This window comes from Scyliorhinus torazame, chromosome 6 (genome assembly GCF_047496885.1).
Source record: "Scyliorhinus torazame isolate Kashiwa2021f chromosome 6, sScyTor2.1, whole genome shotgun sequence".
Lineage (NCBI taxonomy): Eukaryota > Metazoa > Chordata > Chondrichthyes > Carcharhiniformes > Scyliorhinidae > Scyliorhinus > Scyliorhinus torazame.
Window position 1 is genome coordinate 308228819 of NC_092712.1, and position 23319 is coordinate 308252137.

The 23319-nt window shown below is 48.3% G+C and overlaps 1 protein-coding gene across 2 annotated transcripts in view; it reads right to left on the reverse strand.

Annotated features, from left to right (window-relative positions):
* LOC140425576 (coagulation factor XIII A chain-like) overlaps positions 1-23319 on the reverse strand; it is a 140906-nt gene that overhangs the window by 113111 nt on the left and 4476 nt on the right. The window contains exon 2 of one of the 2 annotated variants that reach the window (XM_072510022.1): positions 22906-23080. In XM_072510022.1, coding sequence (XP_072366123.1) covers positions 22906-23065 — 160 coding nt within the window. In that variant the 5' untranslated portion in view covers positions 23066-23080. Of the gene's footprint in view, positions 1-22905; positions 23084-23319 lie in introns of both variants that reach the window. The other variant, XM_072510024.1, reaches the window with a different exon arrangement.

Genomic DNA, 23319 nt, shown 5'->3' on the forward strand with positions numbered 1-23319 from the left:
AGCTGACACTAACATCTGTCTACTGAGTTAAAGGTCTGTGACAGTGGCACATTAATGATAAAATAGTTTAGTATGAAAGTAAACAAGCGGGAAAAAATCTGTGCTTGGATTCACATTGTGTTGACACTCGATGTTGGGAGAATACACAATGTATCATTTGATTATGGTAGACTGTGAATAGACGGGCAAGCAGAGAGAGCAAACGAAGGAGAATTCAAGCAAGAAAATCTAGGGAGCGTGGAAGTTCCTCGGTGCTCGATCTCGCAAAAATGAGAAACTTGGATGATGGACTTTACAACAGCCACAAAACCAATCAGAGTAATCTGGTCTAATCCTCCATGCTCTTCAGGCCTTGGGTCATAGGTTGAATGTTGCTATGGGTCAGTTTGGTGCTTTCCCCTTTCTGGTGAACATTGACCCAGTGATGATGCTACTCTCTGAATTGGAAATGCTCATCCAAGAGATGGGGCAGGATTCTCTGGCCCCCGCCGGGTCGGAGAATCGCCGGGGGGGGGGGGGGGGGGGGGGGTGGGCGGCGTGAATCCCGCCCCCGCCGGCCGCTGAATTCTCCGGCACCGAAAATTTGGCAGAGGCGGGAATCACGGCGGGCCGGTCGGCGGGCCCACCCGGGTGATTCTCCGGTCCACGATGGGCCGAAGTCCCACTGCTGTCATGCCAGTCCCGCCAGCATGAATGAAACCACCTACCTTATAGGCGGGACTGGAAGCGCGGGCAACTCCGGGATCCTGGGGGTGGGCGCGGGGCGATCTGGCCCCTGGGGGTGCCCCCATGGTGGCCTGGCCCGCGATCGGGGGCTACCGGTCCGCGGATGGGCCAGTGCCGTGGGGGCACTCTTTTCCCTCCGCCTCGGCCACAGCCTCCGCGATGGCCGACACGTAAGTGACACCCCCCCCCGCTCATGCGTGGGGATGACATCAGCAGCCGTTGACGCTCCCGCTCATGCGCGGACTTCCGCCGCCCGGTGAAGTCCTTTTGGCCCTGACTGGCGTGGCACCAAAGGCCTTTCCCGTCGGTCGGCGGAGCACAACCCACTCCGGCGCGGGGCTAGCCCCTCAAGATGAGGGCTTGGCCCCTAAAGGTGCGGAGAAATCCACACCTTTGGGGCGGCCCGACGCCGGAGTGGTTCACACCACTCCATCCCGCCGGGACCCCCTGCCACGCAGGGTAGGGGAGAATCCCGGTCCTGATCTCCACATCTTGCCCATACACCCAACGAGCATGGAGGTCGGGACATTGACCATTGCTTTTTTGCTGTTACCATGGCTGAGGGACTTGAGTTAAGTAGAGAGGCTGGAAAAGTTAACACTCATCACCTTGAAGAGAGATGGTTAAAAGGTGACTGAATAGAGGTTTCCAAGGTGATGAGAGGTTTCGCGAGAGCAGTAGAGAAAGATTATTCCCCCGATTGACGATCAGTATCTAGAGATAATGGAGGCAAAAGATCCAGATAGTAGATGAGAACGCATTTCACTCCGTGAGTTGTTGCGATCTGGACTGTGGGGTCTGAAAAAGTGATGGAGGCTAACTCCTAACTAATTTTGAAAGGCAGTTGGATGGGTACTTCAAGGGACTGAGGAACGTAGAGGGATATGGCCCAAAAAAAAGATGTGGGACTAAACATCACTGCTCTTAAAAGGGGGCAGAACAGGCAAGATGGGCCAAGTGGCTTCCTTCTGTATTATAAGCTACTTTGACCCTACGATTGCAAGTCCAATTGCCTTCTGAAATTTCATGTGGAATCTGCTTCCACTACCCTTATAGGACCCTTATAGGTGGGATATTCTAAATCTTAGCAACATTATCTTAAATCTACAATCTTAGGGATTCATGGTGGAATTCTGTAATGGGCCCAGTATTGCTTTGTCACATACTCTGGTTTTGAACGTACTGGTGTCTCACAGTGTTCTCAGCTCTCACTTACGCCTCCGAGAAGCTGGTAATGCACATCAGCTGGGACACCCCGGTACCTGACTCGACTGACGGGTTAAACTAAGTCAGGGTATTACCCGCTTTGCCTGATATCGTCAATGTGGCCGCATGGAGTCTGGAACGGTGGAAGAGGCAGATGGCTCTGAAGGCCAGCACCAGTCAGATGGATGACACATCCAGTGCACACTCCTGAGAAATCAGTCGTACAGCCAGTCATCTCCGGAGAGCCTGAGACCGTACCGAGTACCAACCATCCTGTAGTTAACAACAAAATCTAGCCGCACAATTGCTGTTGCTTACAGCAGAAGCAACTGCCGCAACACTCGGCCAAGAGGGAGGAATCTAAAGAGGATGATCTCAGGTTCTGGGACACTTGACAGAGGAAGCAGCTCCTCCCTACTTGTTTTATCAAGACCTTTCTGAATTTTGAATGCTTCTGTAGAGTCTGTCCTTAACATTTTCCCTGAGGAGAACAGACCTAACCACTTCAATCTCTACACAGAATTGAACTCCCTCAACTCTGGTATCATTGTGGTAAATCTCCTCTGTGCCTTCCCCAAGGCCTTGTCATTCTTCCTAAAGTGCGGTGTCCAGAATGGACACTCCATCAGCCAAGGCCCAGCCAGAGATTTGTGAATTTTACGCGACTTCCTTATTTTTGTGTTCAACATCCCTATTTACAAAGCCAAGTATCCCATAGGCTTTCTTAATATGCTCTCCCAATTCTCCCTGTCACCTTGAAGTTTTGTAAGAATGGATCTCCGCTTCCCTCTGCTTGGCCACTGTTCAGATTACAGTACCTCCCAATGTTGTTCCTCCCAAAGTGTATTATGGCACACTTATCCACATTAAACTGCATCTGCCATGTGTCTGCCCATTTCACAAGTCTGTCAATGCCCCCCTCATATCTGTTACCATCTCCCTCAATATTTGTTATGTTGTCAAGTAACTTTAAAATTATGCTCCCATTTCAGAGTGCAGACCATTTATATATAACAAGGAAAACAATGACTGACCTTTGGGGGAACCCACTACATACATACCGCCTCCAGTCCAAAAATCATCCATTCTCCACTGCTCTCTACATCATATCCCTCAGCCAATTATATTCGCAAATTACACAGTCTGCCGTAAAACATGTTGGGATTTCTGAGGATGTGAGAGGCACTAATCCCATTTTAGCGGCGTGGGTCGCTCGTTGCCGTGCTGGCCTCCCGAAGGGCTCGGAATCGCTGCTCTTGAGGGCATGTTGACGCCGTCGAGAAACGCGACGGTGTTTACGACGGCGTCAACACTTAGCCTCAGGATCAGAGAATCTCGCCCTTTGTTTTTTCTTTCTGTTTAATACTATCCTTCATTTCCTTGGTTAACCAAGGTTGATTTATTCCCTTCCTAGAATCGTTCTTCCTCACTGGGATATATTTCTGCTGTGAGTCATGAACTATTTTCAGATACGTCTACCATTGCTGATCAACCGTCTTTCCTGCTAAACTCTTTTCCCAGTCCACTCCAGCCAACTCTGCCCTCATTCCTTTATAATTACCCTTATTTAAGTGCAGCACAGTTGTTTCTGACCCAAGTTTCTCACTCTCAAATTGAATGCTAAATTCTACCATGTTATGGTCACTGCTTCCGAGTGGATCTTTTACTCTGAGATTGTTTATTAAACCTGCACGGTAGCACACGTGGTTAGCACTGTGGCTTCACAGCATCAGGGTCCCAGGTTCGATTCCCTACTGGGTCACTGTCTGTGCGGAGTCTGCACGTTCTCCCCGTGTCTGCGTGGTTTTCCTCCGGGTGCTCCGGTTTCCTCCCACATGCAAAGAAGTGCAGGTTAGGTGGATTGGCCATGCTAAATTGCCCATAGTGTCCAAAAAAGTTCGGAGGGGTTATTGGGCTATGGGGATAGAGTGGAAGTGAGGGCTCAGGTGGGTCGGTGCAGACGCGATGGGCCGAATGGCCTCCTTCTCCACTGTATGTTCTATGTTCCTGCCTCATTACACATTACCAAATATAAAATAGCCTGATACCTGGTTGGATCCACAACATACTGTTCTAGGAAACTGTCCCGAATACAGTCTATGAATTCTTCCTCTTGGCGACTTCTGCCCGTTTGATTTTCCCAATATACATGAAGATTAAAGTCACCATGATTAAAGTGCTGTCTTTTTTACATGCCTTTATTATCCCCTGATTTCTTCTCCGTCCTACGGTACAGCTACTCTTTGGGGCCTATTAAAATACTCCCACCAGTCTCTTCTTCCCCTTGTTATTTCTTACCTCCATCCATATGGATTCTACATTTTATGATGGACAGAGTAAGAAGTCTTACAACGCCAGGTTAAAGTCCAACAGGTTTGTTTCGAATCACTAGCTTTCGGAGCGCAGCTCCTGCCTCAGGTGAACGATGGAATTAATGTTTTATGATGGAGGCAGCAAGGCCATCAGAGAGCCTCAGTGTCCAACATTACAAAATAAGCATTATCAAAACAGCATGGGCGGGATTCTGCGGGAATCGGCGGGGCGGGCAACTCCCGCGGGAAGGAGTGGCATGAACCACTCCGGCGTTGGGCCACCCCAAAGGTGCGGAATCCTCCGCACCTTCAGGGGCTGGGCCGGCCCCGGAGTGATCTGCGCCGCGCCGGCCAGCGGGGAAGGGGCTTGGCGCCACGGCAACTGGCGCCGAAGGGCCTCCGCCGGCCGGCGCGAGTTGGCGCATGTGTGGGAGCGCCAACGTGTGCTGGCGTCATCCCAGCACATGCACAGAGGGGTTCATCTCTGCATCGGCAATGGCGGACCGGTACAGCCGCCAGTGCGGAAGAATAGAGTGCCCCCACGGCATAGGCCTGCCCGCGGATCGGTGGGCCCCGATCGCAGGCCAGGCCACCGTGGGGGCATTTCCCGAGGCCAGATCCCCACACGCCCCCCCCCCCCCCCCCCCCCCTGAGTACCCCGGAGGCAGCCAGGTCCCACCGGCACATAGCTGGTGTAACATACGCCGGCGGGACTGGCCGAAAACGGGCGGCCACTCGGCCCATCGCGGGCCGGAGAATCGGAGAATCCCTCCCCATAACATAAATTCATAAATACACTGATAATAATTAACCAGGACCATGTTCGAAATGCATTAGAAGTACAGATGCAGAACAGAGGAAATCTTTACAAACATATTTGTCATGGTGATGCGCCCAGATTAATTCTTCCCCAATAAACTCTATTTTCCTGCCCATTCTTACTATTGTATTCTCTTGCTCTCCCTTGCTCTCTCTCTCTCTCGCCCTCTACTCTGCCCAATGTCTATCATATGATTTCAAGCCATGACAACTTCCACCACTTGTCACCTGCTTCCCACCTTTGCCATTTAAAAGCCAGTGATATATAACCCCGGTGGCGTATTAGATTGGGGATTTGAAAACAAGTTCACACTTATCAGCATATTAAAAAAATGAACTTTTCTTTAAATTGCCTGGCATTTGGAAATGTCTCATGTATTAACAAGTGCGATGTTGTGGTGGCATGACCAGCTTCGGTGCTACATTTTTCATCAGCTACAGTTAATGGCTTTTGACATATAGATCTGCCTCGCCTGTCTACACTGGCAAATGTGGGCATGCAGTGCCACAGAGACACAACTGACATATCGCTCTTTCTAATCAATATTCATGGCTGACCTAATTTACCGTGATGAGGTGTGCTTTCCAGTCACGCACGTCTAATATTATTAGTCTAAACAGACTAAATGCAGCCATTTAATTCACCATCTTAGTCGTGAGCAAAACTGACAACATTAAGTGCATTTAATTTGTTAAAGGAAAACACTGGTTAATAGATCAAGCCCTGCTTCAAAGAGCGCCTCAAAGACTCCACCAACACTCGTATCAATTCCCAAACAAGAGCTAAGAGTCGGAAAGCAGAACAGAGCATCGTGCAGCCTATCATACCAGATGGAGCACAGTTTATTTGCAAAATGGTGACAAATATTCAGAAAGTCATTCCTGGAGGAATGTAGCAAGCTGCAGCCCCACATGACAACCAAAGAGCTACCAATCAGCATAGCGAAGTGACTTGTATATGACCTATAATGAACAAAAAGGGGATGTTTATCATGAGTTTTTGCACTCTGCGTATTGTTTGACAGTGATAGGCATTGTTGTAATAAATACTGCATAAAAACTATTTTGTACTCAGTATATCCATTACAAAACGAGAAAGAAGCAGTCAAAATGTATCTGAATGGCACAGGTAATTCTTCTTATTGTCTTTATTTATTAGCCGTTTCCAGTTCAATCCAAAATGTCCATTTCACACCACCTACCTTCCAATTTCAAAAAAATAATTTGATGAGTTAAGTTATGGAGAAAGACAGAAAATCTGGAATTCTGTGGATCCTCCGTGACTCCGCGCCAAAATCGCGTTCGGCGCGGGGAAGGAGAATGGGCGTCAACCCCGAAGTTGTGACCGGCGCCGCTCCCGCGATTCTCTGCACGTAACTGGCCGAGTTCCCGACGGCATGGTTCTAACCACCTATCGGCCGTCGGGAATGTCGGGTGGCGGCTGCGGACTCAGTCCGCGGCCGCTCTGGTGGGGGGGGCGGGGGCATCGTTCATCGTGGGGCCTCATGGACAGCCAAGCAAGCAATCGGGCGGCACCAATCCGTGGGCACGCGTGATCTCGGGGGGACCTACTTCTTTCATCACGGTCCGCGGTGCGGGTCCGCCATGTCGCATGGGGAGAGGAGCCATGCCGCTGGCTGGGGGGCTTCGGCGAGGGCTGGGGGGCTCGGTGGGAGGTGGTCTGGGGTTGGCAAGGGGGTGTCAAAGGGGCACTGTACAGCAGGTCGGGTCCGCGTGTGGCCGACACCATGTTGTACGGCGCGACCGCTGTAAGTCGTCGCCGTGCATATGTGAGGCCACGGACCTGGACATTCTCCAGCGTTTATTTCGTAAAGGCCGTGTGCTTTGCGTAGCGCGGCTGCAAGCCCTTCACCAGTCTAGACACTTCCTCCGGACATAGCCTGAAAATCGAAGAATCCAGCCCAGGAATTCCTGGTTAGACAATGTGCAAGTTGGCTGAAAGGGACTGAAACCTAAAACCAGTGTGAATATCTCAGCTATGCTGAAGAACAGCTTCCACTAGTGGTGACCAGACCGTTAACCAGGTTTATTGGTTGGTCGGTTGAAAAGGAGCTCCCAAAGGCTTTGCTATCAGCACTGGCTTGACCCAGGAGAGACAAGGTTCATAGAAGTGCACCTTGTTATTGATAAGGGCATCCGGGGAACTCAGACGGAATAGAGCTGCTGGTGAAGGTGACTCGAGGGCCACATCCTGTGAGTGGGAAAGTGAGAGACCCAAAACACAGCGTTTAAAGGACTTTGAGACTGCACACGGAGCCACGAATGTGTTAGGACTGATAGTGAGAAACTTAAGAAGTTAAGAAAGAGGGGCACGATTAGGTCATTCAGCCCTTCCATCCCGCCCCACCATTCAATAGGATCAGCGCTGACCTTCTGCTTCAATACCATTTTCCTGCACTATCCTCATATCCCTTGATGTTTTTAATATGTAGAAATCTATCAATCTCGACCTTAAACATACTCAACGACTGAGGGTCCACAGTTCTCTGGGACAGAGCGTTTCAAAGACTCACACCCCTCTGAGTAAAGAAATTACTCTTCATCCTGGTCCTAATTGTTTCCCCTGGTTCTAGGCTCTCCAGCCAATGAAACATTTCCCCGGCATTACCCTGGATGGTTTTTTTTGCGCAACCTGTTTCATGGCGGCGAAGGCAGCCAGTCATTGGCTGGCGTCTAAACACTAGAGAATAGAGGCTCGGTTTGCCCAAACTCTCTTCGTAGGACAGTCCCGCCATCCCCGGAACAAGTCTGGTGAACATGCGTTGCACTCTCTCAATGGCGGTTATATCATTCCTAAGGTAAGGGAACCAAATCTGCACACAGTACTCCAGGTGCAGTCTAGACAACGTTCTATACGACTGAAGCAAGACTCTGCTACTTCCTCACACAAATCCTCTTGCAATAAAGTTTAACATTCCATTAATCTTCCTCATAACTTGCTGCATCTGCATGTTAAGGAGAGGTTAGGCCAAGGAGGGAGCTGAAAACAAGGATGAAAATTTTAAAATTGAGGCATTGCTTGGCTAGGAGCCAGTTAAGGACAGAGAGCGCGGGGGGTGATGGGTGTCCAGGTCTCAGTCCGAGTTAGGACATTGGCATCAGAGTTTTGGACGAGTTCAAGTTTTCAGAGGGGAGAGTGTGGGAAGCCAGTTGAATGGGGGAGGCCAGTCAGGAGTGCATTGGAATAAGAGAAACTCTGGCTATGGTTAGATAGACAAGAATGAAACCAGCCGACAGCAGTGCCACCAGGTGGACAACTCGAGAGTTGTTGGAGGAGGATGGTGTGGTCTACGACGCCAAATGCTGAGCGCAGGAAGAAGGATGTGGAGAGATAGTCTAACTTTGTCAGTTAAATTGGATGTCATTTGTGACTTTGACAAGGACTGTTTTGTTAACGTGGTGTGGACAGAAATCGGATTGGAGGGATTCAAACGCAGAGTTCCAGGAAAGGTGGGCATGGACTTGCGAAGTAATGACACATTCATAGACCTGCTAATGATTTACCACATTTTCGAACATTACCATTGGGTGACTGTTTTCCCACTGTAATGACTCCAGAATGCACAGGTTAAAAGTCAAAGCAGGTTATTCTCCAACACAAACAAAACCGCAGCCACAGCAAACAAAATAAATGTCCCAGCCCGAACTGCCGGTCTGGGGGTCGATATATATTTTTTAAATTTAGAGTACCCAATTCATTTTTTACGATTTAAGGGCAATTTAGCGTGGCCAATCCACCTGGCCTGCACATCTTTGGGTTGTGGGGGCGAAACCCACGCAGACACAGGGAGAATGTGCGAACTCCACACGGACAGTGACCCGGGGCCGGGATCGAACCTGGGACCTCGGCGCCATGAGGCAGCAGTGCTAACCACTGTGTGACCGTGCTGCCATATGGGGGTCGATATTTAAGGCCCCGCCAGTGAGCCCCTATTGGGAGGGCCTCTGCCCATTCAACACGGTATCTCATATTCTACGAAGCCCACGGGTAGGTCACTCAGTGATTCCCCGCTGGTCTTTGTGATGGTTATAACATCCTCCCCCCCTCAAGTCCGTTTCACCCCCTTCATTCCCACGGCGATTGAACCTTTTCCGCTTTTTGGCACTGGGCCTTGAGTCTGTGTGACAGGCGGAGCCGGATCAGGAGGGGTGAAGTGGACTGGAGCCCCCCGCTTCTTCGGCGAGCGCTTGAGGGTTATGGGAGGGGCTTGTTCGCGGTGCTGGCCTTGAGAGTCTCCACAGCCTCCATCTCAGTGACAAAGTCTTCACTATCGGGGGGAATGATCCAGGGGCCCCCATGGGCAGAGACCCTGTGCCAGTTGTCGTCACGGCTGGCGTTGGGGATGTCGTTTCCACTGGAGGGGGCTTCCTACTTCTCAGGTGGTCCAGGTGCATTTTGTGGCCTTTCCTTGGACCTTGACCATATAGGAGGCAGGTCCTGCCATTCTCCAACACAACTGCCAAATTGGGAAACAGCGGGTTCAGCCTGGTGCGCAGTCACTGCCCCATCAGTAACTCCGCTGGGGAAACTCCCGTCGTGGTGGGAGGTGTGGTTCAGTAGTCAGACAGGAATCGAGCCAAACCTGTGTCCATGGAACCAGCTGGCTATTTCTTCATTCCATTCTCGAATGTCTGTACCGCCTGCTCTGCCAGACCATTGGACGACGATGGTTCTGCGCCATCCGGATGTGCCTGCTGTGTTCGACTTCAAGAGCACCTGGAACTCCCCACTGGTAAAGGCAGTACCATTATCGGATCCGAGGATATCTGTTATGTCGTGGGTACAAAATCTTTGCCGGAGATTTTCTATTGTTGGGCGCAAAATCATGGAGGCCATGCGATGCACTTCCAGCCGTTTAAAATGGGCGTCGACCTTAATGAGGAACATTGACGCGAAGAACAGACCAACAAAGTTGAAGTGCAACAGTACCCATGGTCTTCCTGGCCATTCACGTGGGTGTAAGGAGACCAATGAACTTTTGGTCCTCCTGGCACAAGGAGCATTGCTTCACCAAGTCCTCGATATCTGCATTGAACCCGCACCCACCAAATGTAACTCCTCGCGTGCATCTTCCCCTTGGACCCCCTGCGGTGACTTCATAAGAACCAGACACCAACATGGATGGAGGCTGACCACCCGGGACCCCAACAGGATAATACCATCTTCAACACTTTGCTCTTGCTTTTCCATGAGGAAGAGCTTCATGTTGTCCATGGGGTGTCCTCGGATCCCATCACTGAGGATCATAAGGCAATGTGGGGACCTTCAGGGTCTAAGCTCTGATCTGTTTTGCAGATATTGACAATTGGCTTCTCCGTGCCAGCGTCCCATCGATGTGAGAGGACTGCACGCACTCCAGATGGAGAGGCATCACACGCCAGCATTAGTTAGTTTTTTGGGATCATAATGAGTTGGTATACTCAAGGGCAGGTGTTGCTGTTTTACGTTCATGAAGGCTTCAACCTGCAGTGCCTGCCATGACTACCTTTGCTGTTTTTTCAGTAACTTGTGTGGGGGTGACAAGATGGCCAAATTTGGGATGAATTTCCATTGTAATTTATCAGGCCTAAAAAAGATTTCAACTGTTGTATTTGGCGGGGTCGGCGCCTCCTTGATGACCTTGACTTTATTCTCCACGGGGTGTAGGCCTTTCCTATCTACCAGGTACCCGAGGTAGATCACTTTGCCTTCCTGGAAGATGCATTTCTCTCTCTTGAGACATACGCTTGTATTGGAAATTCGCTTTGAGACCTCCTCCAAGTCTGCTAGGTGCTCTTATTCAGTGGCCCCTGTGATTAATATGTCATTGAGATATACTGCCACCCTAGGCAAGCTTTGGGAAATATTTTCCATGAAACGCTGAAAGATAGCACATACCAACGAGTCTCTGAATGACAGGTGTGTATATTTGTACAGGCCCGTATGGATGTTAATTGTGATTTACTTTCTGGATATTTCATCCAGTTCAACTGGAGGTAGGCACAATGCATACCCAGTTTTGTGAAGGTTTGACCACCTGCCAATTTGACAGACAAATCGTCTCCACATGGCATCCAGTCGTGAGGTTTTGTTAACTGTAATTTAGTAATTTCCGCAAAGGCAGACTGACTTGTCAGGCTTGAGGACAGGGACGACTGGTGCGGCCCACTCTGCGAACCGTACTGGCCATATTATCCCGAGGCTTCCAACTGCTCGATTTCTGTCTCTACACATGCAAGCAAAGAATATGGGACTGGCTGAACCCAGAAATATTTTGGTACAGGTCCACATTGACCTTGGCCCCCGGTCCTTTTATTTTACCAATACTTCAGGATATTTGTTAATAACCTCGTACAATTCATCGATCCCTAATTAAAAAATTTCCAGCCGGATCTTCTGGATCCAATCCCTGTCCATGAGACTTGGTCCTGATTCTCGAATGACTATGAGTGGGAGTGCCGAATGGTGTCCATAAGCTACCGTGGTTGTGGGGGTCCCCATAATCCCCATAACGGTTGTCCCGTGTACGAGGCTAATCTGGTCTTGGTGTCCCTGAGGTTTAAGGGCAGAATACCTATTTAGAGATACTGGAATGTCTGTTCCCCAATGACAGAGATGGCAGCTCCCATATTCATCTCCATCACTTAGGAATGACCATTGACAAGCAGCCTTATCCTTATCGAGGTGACCCTGGTCCTCTGAGGGCCAGTATACTTGCAAAGTACGGGTATGCATACTGCTGATTGTGGTAACCTTGCCTGGGCCGTGCTGGTCGATAGCAGCACCTACAGCTACTGATACCTGTGATCCTCTGGGGAGGTTTCCCGGGTACTTCTGGGGTTTTCCGGCAATTTTTCTAAATGCCAGGCTGCCCTTTAGGAATGTTGGGTTGATGCCGGACGGGTACCCAGTGGAGTTTTATAAAGCGTTCTCTGGGATATTGGGGCCGGTGTTGATGAGGATGTTCAATGAGGCAAGGGAAAGAGGGGTGCTGCCCCCGACGATGTCTCAGGCCATGATTTCGCTGATTCTGAAGCGGGACAAGAACCCGGAGCTGTGTGGGTCCTCCAGGCCAATATCCCTGTTGAATGTGGACGCAAACTGCTGGTCAAAATTTTGTCCTCCAGGATTGAGGATTGTGTTCCGGACGTTATTGGGGAGGACCAGACGGGGTTTGTTAAGGGGAGGCAGTTGGTGGCCAATGTAAGAAGGTTGTTAAATGTGATCATGATGCCCTCTGAAGGTGTGAAAAATGTGCGGGAGGACCAGCGAACCATGTCCACATGTTCTGGGCATGTCTGAAGCTTAGGGGATTTTGACAGGGGTTTGCAGATGTCATGTCCACGGTGTTAAATACAAGGGTGGCGCTGAGTCCAGAGGTGGCGATTTTTGGGGTGTCGGAAGACCCGGGAATCCAGGAGGAGAAAGAGGCAGACGTTCTAGCCTTTGCTCCCCTGATAGCCCGGAGACGGATACTATTAGCTTGGAGGGACTCAAAGCCCCCAAAGTCGGAGACCTGGCTATCGGACATGACTGGCTTTCTCTGTTTGGAGAAAATCAAGTTCGCCTTGAGAGGGTCACTGTTAGGGTTCGCCCGGAGGTGGCAACCGTTCGTTGACTTCTTTTCGGAAAATTAATTGTCAGCAGAAGGGGGGCGGGTTAGATTAGCTTAGAGTAGGGGGTTAATAAAGGTGAGACCTGTAAGGGAGGGAGACAAATTTTGCACTATGTTTATAGTTTCATGTACATTGTTTATTGTGTTGTTGTTATAACACCAAAAAATACCTCAATAAAATGTTTATTAAAAAAAAGCAATGCTGGATTGATGGTGGGGGAGGCATGTGGGTGCCTTCCTCCGATATACTAGCTTCCCTAAGCGAGGACCCTATCCCCAACCTGGGGGCGCTACTATCCATCAGCCCTTAAAATTCTTGCATCCCTTTCTCGGTATTCTCCAGGGACAGAGCTATTTCTGTGGCCTTTTTGAGGTCTAGAGTGAGCTCTGCCAGTAATTCATTCTGGGTTGTAATGTTATTAATCCCACACACTAGCCTGCCGCGTAGCATCTCAGGTAGGGAGGAGCGAAATTCGTAGTACTCCGCCAACCTCTGCAATCTAGCAAGAGATTCCATAATGAGTTCCGCTGGGGCCCTCCCAGATGTGTTGCGGCGTGGTAGCACAATGGTTAGCACTGTTGCTTCACAGCTCCAGGTTCCCAGGTTCGATTCCCGGCTTGGGTCATTGTGTGCGGAGTCTGCGCGTTCTCCCTGTGTCTGCGTAGGTTTCTTCTGGGTGCTCCGGTTTCCTCCCACGAGTCCGGAAAGACGTGCTGTTAGGTGAATTGGACATTCTGAATTGTCCTTCTGTGTACCCGAACAGGCGCCGGAATGTGGCGACCTAGGGCTTTTCACAGAAACTTCATTGCAGTGTTAATGTAAGCCTACTTATCATCGAACCATAGAATTTACAGAGGGAGGCCATTGAGCCTGCACTGGCCCTTGGAAAGAGCACCCTACTTAAGTCCATGCCTCCACCCTATCCCCTTAACCCAGTAACCCCACCCAACCTTTGTGACCACTAAGGGCAATTTAGCATGGCCAATCCACCTAACCTGCACATCTTTGGACTGTGGGAGGAAACCCACGCAGACATGGGGAGAACTTGCAGACTCTGCACAGACAGTGTCCCTGCCGGGAATCGAACCTGGGACCCTGGAGCTGTGAAGCACCTGTGCTAACCACTGTGCTACCATGCTGCCCACTTGTGACAATTCAGATTATTATTATAAAGTGTAGCGTTGGCGGATTATGGACGGCTTTGGGTCGTAATAGTTCCCCACCAGGTCGATGTGCTTGCCAAACATTTTAGGGAGCCATTGGATAGGTTTTGGTATAGCTAAACGACAAGGTCCCACCTGCTGTTAAGTGGATTATCTTTTGTCTCTCAGCCCCTTCAATGTGGAAAATAGTGTATGCGCTTGATATACTGGCCCCAGTCCTCTACCTTTGTAGCATATGGCTTAAGTCTTCCAAAGAAAGGCATTCCTGGGTTTGTTTTTCTTATTAGAGTTGTTATCTGAAGTTTTTTTTAAAATCATCTGTGTTTGATCCTCGTCGCCAATGTGATAACTCCAGGGAGCGCAGGCTAAATCGCAAAGCAGGTTTACTCCCCAATACATGTAAAGCCGGAGCTGCGGCATACAAAACAAATGTCCCTGCCTGAGACTATTGGGAACCACTGGTCCGGGTCCGGGGGGGTCGATATTATTAAAGCCCCGCTGGTGAGCCCCTATTGGGCGGAAGTTCATATCCTATGAAGCCCATGGGTAGACCAATCAGCGATTCCCCCCTGGTCCTCGTGAGGGTTACAACACCCACACAGTGCAGACTTCTGACCCCCATTTGAGCCTGAAGGCGAGATCCTGAAACCTGCAGTAAAATCCTGCCCAATACCTTTATGGTTAGATGGCTTGTTTCAAATTCTCAAACCGCTACATTATCATTTTTCTTCATGTCTCTTCAAAATGTCTCCACTGCGTGAAGAAATATGCAAAGTCTTTAAGCAATATCAGTGCATCTATGTTATGAACAAAACATTTATTTCATAAAATAGGAAGCACCTATTTAAATGAGCTGAATTCCTTCTCTTACTCGCTAATACCATGTGTGGCATTTTGCCTAAACTGCAAGCACTACATTGACATAAAACAAAAGCTGATGCGGAAAGGTTACTATAAAGGAAACAAACATTAAGGGCAGCAAAGGCTTTGTCTGTACAGAAATACATCTTTCATGAAGCAAGACATGAAAGGATTCCTAAATCCCCTGCCATCTGCCTCCTAAGTGCTTTTTTTATTCGATTCTCACATCTGCAAACATTTAGTTGCTTTCATTAATTCAGAAAAGCTGCATCCTACTAGCCTCGAATTCCTCCATGTGGCCAACATTTTTGTATTCAGTATGTCTGTTGCTAATAACTGTGTATGCGCAAGAACGTCTCAAGCATTCATTCTCCTGCAAATAATTTGGCAATCTACAGCACCCCTGTGAGTAACTGCAGAACATGTTTGAACATCTGGAGCAGCTGACAGTCATAGAACTGTGTTTGCTTTCTGAAATGCGGCATTATTCAGGCAAATGATCCACACTATCTGGTTAAAGGGGCACTGCCCTTGAGGAATGTATCACTGTGCTAAACATCCCATAATACTTGCATGCATACAATGCGATTGTACTTTCTTCCCAATCGGTTACTATTGGAAAACTGGAGCAGTCACTCTGTCAAATTGGTGTACAGAGGTTCGGGGAAAGCACAATAAGGTCATCACAAACTGATCGGCAGATTTTAATCTCAGCGTAGACTTCTGGGAAAAAAGCCTGAAAGTCTGCAATGCAGCAGATACAAAAATAGGGGGGGGGGAAAGTCAAAACACCGCTGAAATTCGAACCTGGTCACCAGCAGCTGTAAAACTAGAAGGTGAGTGTGCATCTAGATCCTGACTGAATTTCAGCATCATGCGTATCCAATTCCCCTTTGAAAGCCATGGTTAATTCTGCCTCCACCAGGCTTTCACCCAGTACATCCCAGATTGTAACCACTCGCTGCATGGCTCCTTTTGTCAGCTGTCTTAAATCAGTGTCCTCTCCCTCTTGACCCTTCTGAAAACAGGAATAGTTTCTCTATTTTTCTCTATCTACTCTGTCCAGACCCAAATAATTCATAGAATCCCTCCAGTGCAGAAAGAGGCCATTCGGCCCATTGAGGCTGCACTGATCGTCTGGAAGAGCACCCTACCTAGGCCCACTCACCCCACTCTGTACCCGTAACCCCACCTAACCTGCTCATCTTTGGGCACGAAGGGGCAATTTAGCATGGCCAATCCACCTAACCTGTGCATCTTTGGACAGTGGGAGGCACCCAGAAGAAATCCACCCAGATACGGGGAGAACGTGCAAATTCCACACAGCCAGCCAGCCAAGGTCGGAATCGAACCTGGGTCTCTGGCGCTGTGAGGCAGCAGTGCCAACCCACTGTGCCACCCCTCGAGCGTTTGGACTTTTATCACCTCTCGGCCTTCTCTAAAACAAGCCCAACTTCTCCAGTCTACCCATGTATCCTGATATCAGCGATGAAATCAGCCTTCTCCAGTAATGTAAAAGGGGCTCAGGGTGAGTTGATAGCCCATTTTATACTGCACACAGTTGACTTCTGAAGACGACGGAAACACAATTGAGCTAATTGATAAATGAGCCTATTTCATGCCACCTAGAACAAAGGATTTTTCTGATTTTTCCATCAGTAGACATTTTTGTAACATTGCGGCGAATTATTTAGGGGAGGATGTCAAGCAGATCTATTTTACTCTCTCAAAGCTGCCCACAGCCTGATGGCCTAGCCCTCTGCCTCAACCGCAGCATCAAACACTGGTCATTCTGTTGCCACCATATTCCCCGATACATGTAAAACACCCCTTTAACTAGAACTGACAAACATATGGGACTCTGAAGGGGCTTGACAGGGTAAATGCTGAGCGGCTGTTTCCTCACATGGGGGAACCGAGAACTAGGGGATCACAGCTTAAAGTCAAGGAAATTCACATTGAAGACAGGGATGAGGAGGAATTTCCTCTCTCAGAGGGTCATTACTCTTTGGAATTTTCATCCCCAGAGAGCAGTGGAGGCCGGGTCATTGGATATATTCAAGGCGGAGCTAGACATAGTTTTGATTGACAAGGGGGCCAAGGGTGAAAGGGGCGGGCAGGAAAGCGGGGTCAATGCAACATTCAGATCAGCCATGATGTTATTGAATGCTGGAACAGGCTCGATGGGTAGAACGGCCTACTCATGCTCCTATTTCTTGTGATCTCGTGAAACATACTTTTCTGCTTCTGTGGACCCAATTACACAATTCAAATGAGAGCCCCCCGTTTACACAAATATTCCACTTTAGCTTTCTTTTAAGCTTTCCTTCTGCCTTCCTACTTTAGCACATTTCTTTGTCATGACAACATCCATTTATTTTCACCTGAACTCATTTCATTACTTATTTAGAGGAAAATTCAACTTTAAATGTATCATGTCTCCCAGCAGAGCACAGTCCTTTCAGAATATTTTGACTGTTGAATTTCAATGGGAAACTTATAGCACACAAAATGACATTTATTGAAAAGCAGAATTTGTTTTCGTCAGTCTGGGGGAGGTTATGGAATTATACGAAGTGGTGTGTGCAGTTTCAAAGAGATGGGATGGAGGAGAGAAATGGACTGCTCCCAGTAATTGAAGGGGTCTGGAATGAAGTGGTATATGTGGATGGTTAAATGGAAAAGACTGGAGGACAGTGAGCAGGAGAATCTTATTCCTTAAATGCTGAGGCTGCAGACAAGACTCCGGGGCGTAACCTTACTGGATGTGCAGGAGGAATCTCATTTACACATTTTCCCAAAGTTACAATGACAGAGCAGGAGCAGCTCGGGAGAAAATCGTGACCCGTGTCAAAATTACTGAGCATGTTAGGTGCACGGCTGAATGAAAGGAGAATAAAGAGATATGGGCACAGGGTGGGAAGATGGGGCAAGCTTATGTTGAGGACGAGGACCAATACAGATTTCGTTTTCCTATTCATTCATGGGATTGGATATATTTATGGGCATTTATTGCCCACCGCTAATTGTTCTTGAACTCAAGAGTGTGATTGCAATGCACTTAGTGCTTGGAATGCACTTACCTCTCTTTGATGTGGTTAGTGTTGTAAACATTGGGGATTCGCCACTTAGAGTCATTGATCCGTGAGGGGAGATGAATGAATCAAAGCTGCTGATGGTGTGTGGAAGCTGCCTATCACAGCTCACTACTAGAAAGTTATGAATGGCTTGCAGCTAATGGATCAGAGAGGTTGAGGCACAGGTCACAGATGTTCTCCTCCCAGGAATGGACATGTGGAGCTTCAAGGGAAGCTTTACAGCTGTAATTATTTTTCATTGCCCCTGTCTGGGGCTGCTCTCTAGCTTCAAGATGAGGGTCTCTTCTTGGGGGGGATGGGTTCTGAGGGGGGGGTAATCTGTGAGAGGGTTCCTTTAGTCAGGGGTTCTCTGTGGGGGGTCCCTTTAACAAGGGGGTCCCTGTCGGGGGTCTCCCTATTACAGGGGTCCCTGGGAGAGAGTCACCCTATTACTTGGGTCCCTGGGGGTCTCCCTATTACAGGGGTCCCTGGGAGAGAGTCTCCCTAATACAGAGGTCCCTGGGGGTCTCCCTATTACAGGAGTCCCTGGGGTTTCCCAATTACTGGGGTCACTGGGGGATCTTCCGAAGGGGTCCATGTGGAGGGTCTCCCTATTACAGAGGTCCCGGGGGGGCGGTCTCCCTATTACAGGGTTCCCGGGGTCTCCCTATCACATGGGTCCCTGGGGTGTCACCCTATTACTGGGGTCCCTGGGAGAGTCTCCCTATTAAAGGGATCCCTGGGGAGGGGATCTCGGGGTGGTTGGGGGGGGGAGGGAGGGGTCTGGTAGAGGGGTGGGCAGGTAGTGCATTGTGGGTTGGGAGGGTGGGGTTGGACTCTGCCTCGGTTGGAGTTGCCCCCTTGGCCCACCGCGGGGTCTACCACACCAAGGCCAGGCTGGCAGTGACCACAAGTGATCCGCGACAACATGATTCCTGGCCCAAGGACCGGAGAATCACAGATGGCCAGAGTATAGGATGTCGGGCCTGCTGAATAGATGCAAATGGGTCATTATAATAATAATCTTTATTGTCACAAGTAGGCTTACATTAAAACTGCAATGAAGTTACTGTGAAAAGCCCTGAGTCACCACACTCCGGCACCTGTTCGGGTACACAGAGGGAGAATTCAGAATGTCCAAATTACCTAACCTGCACATCTTTCAGGACTTGTGGGAGGAAACCGGAGCACCCGGAGGAAACCCACGCAGACACGGGGAGAACGTGCAGACTCCGCATAGACAGTGGGCCAAGCCGGGAATCGAACCTGGGATCCTGTGAAGCACAGGGACCCCTGTGCCACCCTGCCGCCCGTCAAGACCTATTTGCATTAATTTACATGCTTCCGCTGGCGCGCGGCTGTGGACCTCAATTCGGAGGGTTGGAGAATCACATTCAAATCGGCGCCCGCTGATTCGACCGATCGTCTGAAAGAGTACCCTACCATGCCCCCACCCTATCCCTATCCCTGCCGCCCTGAACCCCAGCTAACTCACAGATCTCTGGACACTTGGGGGGAATTTAGCATCGACCAATCCACCTACTCTGCACATCTTTGGACAGTGGGAGGAAACCGGAGCAACCGGAGGAAACCCACGCAGACATGGGGAGAACGTGCAAACTCCACCACAGACCGTAATTGAACCCTAGTGCTGCGAGGCAGCAGTGCAAACCACTGTGCCACCCTGCCGCCCTTTCACTAACTCAAATTAACCCACCATTTACATAATATAAAAACAGATAATGCTAGAAATACTCAGCAGGTCTGGCAGGATGTGTGCAGAGCGAAACAGAGTTATTGGGCAGAATTTTACTGGTCCCCAGGAGGCGGCAATGAAATCAGCAGCAGGAGGGCCGGAGAGACTGGTATAATCGCAGGCAGCCGTGACAAAGCAGTTCCTCAACCATCGGGGAATTTTACAACCTGCTGGAACCGAATAAGGCTGGCAGTCTGCCACAAGAAGGTGGCAATCACTATAAATATGCAAAGGAACCAATTAAGGGTTATTTTACCAGGCAGGGTGTTGATCAAGCTCACAACGTGGCTCATTTACACTTGCTAGGAGTGACATACATTCATCGACAGGGGCCCAAAATAAACAGTGCATGTTTCAGCGTTGCACCTTTTTTCAATTACCCTGGAGCTTGGGGAGCATATTGCTCCCCATTGCTTTCTCCATGGCAACACCTCAACAGATCAGAGTCAACTTGACGACTAATCAGCACCTTTTCCTCATGTGGTATTAATTGTCGTGATCGTTGGAAATTCAGCATTCTTGTATTTGTCCTGATGAGTTCAAGGTTAAAAACTTCAGCAACATGTCTCTTCTTCAGCAATATTTGTGTTCTGTACTACCAAGGAACTGTTATGGTGAATAGACAAAAATCAGACTACAATTTAAATCACTTGCTGCATTGGGTGTCAGAATGGTTTCTACATTGAGGCCTGATATATAGAATTAAACTTATTTCTTGAAGAATGAACTTACTGACATTACTGCTCTATTAATGAGTGTACATGACAAGAATTATATGCTGAGCAAATATACAGCTTCAATCACTTAAATCAGATGAGGGTATTATTGTAATTGAGTATTATTGGGCAGAAGTTCACGCTGTGCTGGGGTAAGTTTAGACTTTATGGGGGGGATCCAATGGGCCCAGGGCACACATAAAGGTGTGCCCCCATCCCCCCCTTTCTCCCCCCCCCCCCCCCTTGCCTGCCACCGGCCAGAGCAGTGAAACTTGCTGGATTTCATACTTGGCCACTGGGCTCCACCCAGGGCATGCAACATTGCAGTGGAGCAGAGGTGGTCAGGTAGGCACTGGGAATTGTGCCCATTACTTTCTGCCCAATTTTACCACCCCTACCCACCTGCCAACTTGCCCCCAAGGGAACATAACATTCATCCCCTTCTGTGTGAAACACTGGCCCATCCACAACTTTATGTGGTATATGAACGTTGACTCTTGATGAAATAATGTAAGGCTTCTTTTCTATCCTTTTCCTTGTCCCTCATTTGTTAAGTGTTACGGTGAATGGAGACCCGGCCGTGCCTGTGTGACCACAGTTGGCACTAAACCACAGCGCGAAGCCTCATCTATGTGGTCTTAACCCATGGACTAATAAGCTTAAATGAAAACAGAAAATGCGAGACAATCTCAGCCAGCCTGGCAGCATCTGTGGAGAGAGAAACAGTTAACATTTCGAGTCTAACGTGACCCTTCATCGGGACTCCAGATTACAAGTGTTCTGAAGAAGAGTCATATCCAACTCAAAACACTAACTCTGTTTCTGTCTCCACAGATGCTGCCAGGTTGGTTGAGATTTTCCAGCATTTTCTGTTATTACTTCAGATCTTCAGCATTTGGCTTTGATTTCGCTGAATAGACTTTCTTACTTTTGTCTCTTTTCTCCTGCATTGATTTTAATAAGACTCCCAATCAAAGTCTGTGATGTAATCTCTTGTTTCATTGTATCACCGTGCTTCTTTTAGAAGGTTCACGTTGTCGCTTTTTCACAGCTTGGCAATGGGACCGCAGTGTATTAGCAGAACCGAACATGATAATGAGCCTAATGTAAGTTTAGAAACGCCTGTGGCTGAGAAAGTCAACAATGGATGTATATTACGAACATATGAATTAGGAGCAGGGGTGGGGCACTCGGCCCCTCGAGCCTGCTCCGCCATTCCTGTCAGCCCGCAATAACCTTTCACCCCCTTGTTAATCAAGAATCTATTATCTCTGCCTTAAAAATATCCAAAGATTCTGCTTCCACTGCCTTCTGAGGAAGAGAGATCCAGAGACTCACAACCCTCTGAGAGAAAACAATTCTCCTCATCTCTGTTTTAAATGACTGACCCCTTATTTTTAAACAGTGACCCCAGTTCGAGATTCTCCGACAAGAGGAAACATCCTCTCCACACCCACCCGGTCCACACACCCCTTAGGATCTTAGAGGTTTCGACCAAGTCACCTCTTATTAAACGTTAGTGGATACAAACCTAACCTCTCCAACCTTTCCTCATAAGACAACCCGCCCAATGTTAGTGTAGCGCACAATGACTTACGCGAGACGAGAAGCGATGAAGTCAATCTAGGCTTTATTAAGCGAGACTTGTCCCCAGCAGCTCAGCAACAGAATGAGGCTGCGGGGAGAAGCTCGAGCTCTTATACTCCGCCTTCAGGGCGGAGCCAGAAGTCGGCAGATCCAACCAGGACCCGGGACCTGTCAGCCAATAGCCTCTCGGCTTCACAGGTACCACATTACCCCTAATACATACCACCACAGTTAGTAATGCAGCAAATGGTGCGCCACTGAAGTTAGCTTGGGGACGTTCCTGAATATTGCAATGTAAAGGGAGTCCAGCATTGCCAAAGATCAGTGTTGTGTCAGGCTTCAACATGTCAGAAAGCACTTATCGATATTATACACCCCTTGCTGATATTCAAGAGAGAATAAATCAGGCGTGCATAGCTGATTGAGTATAATGAAACATAGGTTAACCTGGAGCAGTATTTCAGGGATAAAAGAAGTGGTATATGTCATTTCCCTCGCCACATCTTTCATTGTTTAATCCATATACATATGAAGTTGCTAATGTCTACCAGTGTAACAACTTTAATCATGTTATTCTGCTTTCTATTTTAGTGCTATTTTAAGTTCTACTGCAGGAAACATCAATTCTTGACTTAATAGAATGTTATTTGTGAGGGTTGAAATTGATTTTGGGTCAGCTTGTATCTATCTGGATGAAGCAAAGATTCTTCAAATTACCAAGCTTTTCAATCATTCTTTCCATTTATATGGAGGCCCACACTTTCAATTTGAGCTAATTACTGTAACTGAACTTGAATTTGCCGTTAGTTCAATTATATCAAAGAGTTGATCATTTGATCAATAATCCCCCTATTATAATGACATTTCACATAGGCAAGAGGTTTCCACTCTATTTTTTCATCGCCGTAATGGATTTTTGTAACCCAGGTAACGTGCACAAAAATCCAACCTGGTCAAGACGCTTAAATTCTCTCATTCTGCTAGTTTTAAGATCCAGTTAATCCGCTTGGTGATACCCATAATCACAATACATGTAAAAACTGTTGAAAGAGCTTTGTCAAGTACCTGTCAGGTTGGGTGGTCCTCGAGGAATGAGCCCAAAGTACTCAAAATTAAGTACTTCATTCTCTTCAGCGTTGGAGTCATTGGAGGGGGTGATTCTCCGACCAACATAGGAAGCTAATGGTTTCCTGTTGTTTGAGTCATCGGGCCTGGATTCAGACATTTTCAAACAGAAAACCTGCTGAAACAAAATGGGACAAGCTTGTGAGTCAGATTAGTTTAGGAAGTCTGCAAAGAATGAGCATTTAGCTGCTGGACAGAAAACAAAACAGATGCATATTATCAGCAATTAAGGACATTTCTCTGTTTCAAAGCCTGGCCCCCTCACAAATGAAACATTTTTTGATTCGACTGAATCTTTGCAAATTCAATAATACCGTCAAAATACTGCAAATGTTGGAAATTGGAAGCAGAAAA